Source organism: Capricornis sumatraensis, chromosome 7 (genome assembly GCF_032405125.1).
Source record: "Capricornis sumatraensis isolate serow.1 chromosome 7, serow.2, whole genome shotgun sequence".
Lineage (NCBI taxonomy): Eukaryota > Metazoa > Chordata > Mammalia > Artiodactyla > Bovidae > Capricornis > Capricornis sumatraensis.
Window position 1 is genome coordinate 86,296,961 of NC_091075.1, and position 6,000 is coordinate 86,302,960.

The 6,000-nt window shown below is 35.6% G+C and overlaps 1 protein-coding gene across 1 annotated transcript in view; it reads right to left on the reverse strand.

Moving 5' to 3' along the window:
- LOC138082302 (transmembrane protease serine 11C-like) overlaps positions 1-3,963 on the reverse strand; it is a 63,990-nt gene extending 60,027 nt beyond the window's left edge. Inside the window, exon 1 of the mRNA XM_068975595.1 lies at positions 3,908-3,963. Within this exon, the coding sequence (XP_068831696.1) occupies positions 3,908-3,963 (56 nt within the window). The remainder of the gene's footprint in view (positions 1-3,907) is intronic.
- Between the last annotated feature and the right edge of the window lie 2,037 nt (positions 3,964-6,000).

Genomic DNA, 6,000 nt, shown 5'->3' on the forward strand with positions numbered 1-6,000 from the left:
GTTTACCATTATGAGGTTATTGGTGACCTTGATGCAAGAAATTTTAGGAATAGAAGGGGTATGATAGTAGCTAGAGATGGTTTGAGAGAGAATGGAAGTAGAGGAACTAGAGACAACAAGCACTGACCACACTTTCAAAGATTTTGCTGAAAAAGGGGGTAAAGATATGGGAATATACACATGGTGAAGCAAACAGGATCAAGAAAAGCCTTATTTTGTTACGGAAAATTTAAATATATACATACAAGTATAGAAAATACTTTAATAAAACTCAGTTTATCAATTGCATATATTTAAAAACATTTTGTAACTTTTCATCTATTTTTCTGAAGTATTAGTAGTTACAGAAAACAGTAATTATAGAAAAGAACTGCATCATGACATTAACAATGGAAAAGTAATTTAACATTTTTTCTATCTAAAAAATAAGGGCATTTAAAAATGATCATCATTTCTAATAAAATTAATAATAATTGTAAAATATACTCTGATATCAAGTTCATATTCCTCAAGATATATTTTATATTTTTTGTTGTTGTTGAACAAAAATCAGATCAAAACCCTCACATTGCATTTGTTTATTATTTTGCTTATGTCTTGTTTAATCTAGAATACCTTTCATATCCTGCTTTCCTTTTTAAATTTTTTGTGACATTGACTTATTGAAGGTACTGGGTCAGTTGTGCTGTAGAATGTTCTACCTAAGAAATTAAAGCACTTCATATTTATATTGATAATATACATTTTAATTTATATTATATATTTCATATTTTATATATACCCACATGTATCATATTCCAGGTATGCTTGTATGTGTGAAAGACATTGCTAATATATGTCATTGAAATATATACATTAAAATGACCATACTAAATTTTCATTACTTTAAAAGCATTCATATTAATTTGATTTTTAATTTGTAAATAGAGTCAAGTATCTATTAGAAATTTATTTTTTAGTTAGTTAACAGTCATTCTCTGAAAGGTAATATTCCTTGGAGAAATATTTACTAGATCCCTGGAATAGATAAATGTCCAAATTTTAAGTTTTTTAGATATTTTCTTTTACTTAAAAAGAAAGCTCATTTTGACTATTTAAATATTGTTTGTCAAAATTATGTTTGTATCCTGCACATAAAATTAATATCTCAATATTTCTAAAGAAATATGATAGTCATGAACTCTTTTGGTCCATAATAAAATAAAAAAACCATAAGGATACCTGACTATGTAAAAGTTTAGAAGAAAACACTTTTCAGTTGGACCAATTCACTTACTGAGTTTAGAAGAGTATATGACACAGTTTTTGGAAAAGGAAAAGACTAAAGGACATGGTAAAACCTTGATAACTTAAATTCCTGTAGATGAGTATGTTATCCTAAAGCATTCTCTTCCATACCGAAAGGTATATGTCTATATGTTTTCCTTAATACAGGTTACCATGGAATAAGCCTCAATGAAAATGTGATAAATGGAGTGTGAAATTTGATGTGGCAAATGCTTAGAATATATTTTCTATTTATCTCATCTGTGTTCTTAAAACTATATTGAACTATATAAAGACACTGCTTTGTGAATCAAAAAATTTGAATATTGCCAGTTTTATAATAATTCAACCTATAGATACATGTACATTTCATTAATTTTTTTCTCCTTCTTTTTCTATAAGTTGACAAAAAAGTGATTCTTGTAAACAAGAACTTGTTTACTAGGAAGATTGTTTGGCTTCAAACTTCTCTTCAATGTAAAGTTCCTAGAATGAGAGATACATGGTCTTTTGGAGTTGGCAGGGAATTTGCAAATCATCCATTGCTGTTTCATTATTAAAAATGTGGAAATTGAAGGACAATATTTTCTTTTAGAACCTTCTGAATCTAGGGAAGACAAGCATTCTAGGTAGGTAGAAATTTCTTCTTTGATTATTAGCAGTATATTTAATGATAAGGTTAGAGTTTGGATTAAGATTCTTTCCTGATCTCCAGAAAGAAAATTAAATTATATAGGACTCTCCAACTTGGAACTCTCACTAATCTTCCAGCCAAAATCTGAGATCACTGTAGTGATCAAGACTTAACTATCTTGATTCACAAATGTAAAATTATGGTTAGTTAATAAAAATTTAAAGGCAAATGAACTTTATTTCTGTTATTATCTGAGTTTTCAAAGATGAAGATGGGTTTTATTGACTTGGAAAGTAGTCTTCTGTTTGAATGTTTTGTTTGTATGTGTGTGTGTGTGGGTATTCCTCAATTCAAAAGACAAATTAAACCTTGTCACCATTCAGATTCTTTAAAGTATTCTCTAGAAACAATGTGAGACACATTAAAGTCCACTTTCTTAAAGTGTTATTATATGAAGTGTCTGTTGCAAAATAGACTACCAACAGAAATTGGGTCTTAGGTGGGAGTTGGCATGAGGAATAGAAAAATATTTTGATTTCAACAACATGCTTATTTCTCCTGAGTTTTATTTATTCACCAAGTGTATCTTGAATCTTCATTGGAAAAGACCTTGATGATGGGAAAGATTGAGGGCAGGAGAAGGGGTGACAGAAGATGAGATGGTTGGATGGCATCACTGACTCAATGGACATGAGATTGAGCAAACTCCAAGAGATAGTGAAAGACAGGGATGCCTGGTATGCTGCATTCCATGGGATTGCAAAGAGTTGGACATGACTTAGCAACTCAACAACAACAACAATTTTTAAGCCACTCAGGTGTAATAATGGTATTGAAGGTGATTTACCAATTTCAGAAAATGCGACTTAACTGGTGAGTTTTACTTAAAAATTGTTTCCTTGAAGGGATGAAATCAGGGTGTGTCTGTACATTATTTCTCATATATTGTTAATGGAGCATAAGGAACTGAGCAAGTTAACATGAACATAAAATATATTACTTAGAGCCAAGACCAAACATTTTTACTAGACTTTTTGTCAATTAAATCATAGGGATTAACAGTCACAATTTAATGGAAAAGATTTCGGGAGTTCTCTTATAGTTACATTAAATATTAATGTGAATGCATAAAGTGACCAATTATTAATTAAGTTACATTCTGACCTCTATTAAACTGTTCACCTAGAATCTAGATGTTGTCAAGATATGAAAACCAGAAAACTTGTTTAAAAATCTGGATCAGGCCTAATGGACTTGTTAAGGCATGCATTTTGAAGTAACAGAAAAGACTATAATATGTGTGAGAACATTTATCTTTGTGTGCTAATCAAAACTTATCTGTCCATCTGTGTGTGCCATGGAACCAGTCAGCACATTTTTTTGACTTTTGGGCCAATTGCTATTTAAGCATATAGTGTTGCTAATCAAAAAAAATAAATAAATAAAACAAAATCTCCTTCTGTTCTTGTTTCTATCTAAAATATTAAATCATACCAGTAAAAATGTATAGCAATGAAGCACTTTATATTTCAGTGATCAAAAATTAAGACTTAAACTTTTATCTATCACTTCCTATAGGTAAAATAGCATATTATAAATAGGAACATTAATGTCTCTGTATCAACACACACCATTAAATAAATAAATATATATATATTTATAAACTATCCTGTGATCTTTCAGTTTTCAAGGTGAAGTTATCTTAAAAAGTAAAATGTCCCAATTTTGCTTCAGCAGTTTATACATACACTTCTCATGACTGTTTTAACTGTGATGAAAAAATTTCTCACAAAAAGAAGCAAAACAGACTCTGATAATTAGAGTTTATCAATCTTAAGCATTCTTGTTTTTCTTTGATTTGGAATATACTTTGTTCTTATTTTCATAAAAAGTTCATTTTTGAGACTTTAAAATACAAATGAAGCTACTTTAATGAATTTGGTCCCTTTAGAAAGTTTCTCTGAGAAGCGAGGGCAAGCCCCCCTGCTGCCCAGCCCCCAAGCCCACCTGTTCTGCCATGGTGTCCATGCCTGCTCTCTCTGTGGAGGTTGTTCTTTCGCCATCTTCTCCTTGAGTGCTGTGCAGTTCAGTCATTCTCCACCTATTTAGCTTATGAGATTCTGTGGCTACTATGTGTTTTATGATAATGGTGTAATGATAATACTTAGTGCTCATACAACTTTGCATCGTCAAAGCACTTTCTGAGTATTTCCTAATTGTACATTAGTAAAACATGAGCTATTCCATAAATCATAAATACTCAACACAAGTAGAGGCAAAATTTAAAACTCTCAGTCATTGTGATTGAGGAAGCAATAAGGTCACCTGGTTTGAGAAGGATAGTCTTTACCCAGTTCGGTATTTGTGAGTCTGAAGAGAGCAGCTGCCCTTATTCCCTTCAGTGGTCCCCAACCTTTCTGGCACCAGGGACTGGTTTTGTGGAAGACAATTTTTCAACAGATGTGAGGGGGTGATGATTTTGGGATGATTCAAGGGCATTATATTTATTGTGCACTTTATTTCTATTATTATTACATTAGCCCCACCTCATATCATCAGGTGTAGATACTGGAGGTTGGGGAACCCTGCACCTAGATTGCATCAATTTCTTGATTGCTTTTGGGTGGAAGACCAATGGCTCTCCAAGTTCTAACATTCCACTAGAATCTTAATGTTCTACAACTCATAACTCTTGTATCCTCAGACTCATATCACCCTCTCATGACTTCCTCCCTGACATTTTTACTGCTAACCTAACATTCAGTTCAGTTCAGTTGCTCAGTCATGTCCGACTCTTTGCGACCCCATGAATCGCAGCACGCCAGGCCTCCCTGTCCATCACCAACTCCCGGAGTTCACTCAGACTCGCGTCCATCGAGTCCGTGATGCCATCCAGCCATCTCATCCTCTGTCGTCCCCCTCTCCTCCTGACCCCAATCCCTCCCAGCATCAAAGTCTTTTCCAATGAGTCAACTCTTTGCATGAGGTGGCCAAAGTACTGGAGTTTTAGCTTCAGCATCATTCCTTCCAAAGAAATCCCAGGGCTGATCTCCTTCAGAATGGACTGGTTGGATCTCCTTGCAGTCCAAGGGACTCTCAAGAGTCTTCTCCAACAACACAGTTCAAAAACATCAATTCTTTAGCGCTCAGCTTTCTTCACAGTCCAACTTTCATATCCATACATGACCACTGGAAAAACCATAGACTTGACTAGATGGACCTTTGTTGGCAAAGTAATATCTCTGCTTTTCAATATGCTATCTAGGCTGGTCAGAACTTTCCTTCCAAGGAGTAAGCATCTTTTAATTTCATGGCTGCAGTCACCATCTGCAGTGATTTTGGAGCCCCCCAAAAATAAAGTCTGACACTGTTTCCACTGTTTCCCCATCTATTTCCCATGAAGTGATGGGACCAGATGCCATGATCTTAGTTTTCTGAATGGTGAGCTTTAAGCCAACTTTTTCACTCTCTTTCACTTTCATCAAGAGGCTTTTTAGTTCCTCTTCACTTTTGCCATAAGGGTGGTGTCATCTGCATATCTAAAAGTCCATTAATTCTACACTTAAGAGGATCATTTCTTTATGTAAGCACAATCTCATTTATGAATTACACTTAATATGTAGTTTAGGATCCATCTACATTATGCTTGTTACTGCATGCTGCTGCTGCTGCTAAGTCTCTTCAGTCATGTCCGACTCTGTGCGACCCAGTGGACTGCAGCCTACCATGCTCCTCCGTCCATGGGATTTTCCAGGCAAGAGTACTGGAGTGGGTTGCCATTGCCTTCCTCTGTAACAGAGGCATGATGCCCAGCTGGTCTCCCTCCCGTCAGCTCGGCCACTCAGCTGTCGCCCAGTGGGCAGGCAGATGCCGAGACTCTGACTGTGATGCTGCAGGAGCAGCTGGACGCCATCAACGAAGAGATCCGGTTGATCGAAGAAGAGAAGGAGAACACGGAGCAGCGGGCCCAGGAGACAGAGCCGGGAGGGCAGGGGGAGCTTAGGCAGCCTCCGTCGTGTTAAATCAGTGAGCTCCCTCAACCTGCATCCCGCCTCCTCAGGTGCCGGCTCCTACCCGCCCCTGCCCAAGCCCAGAAGGAA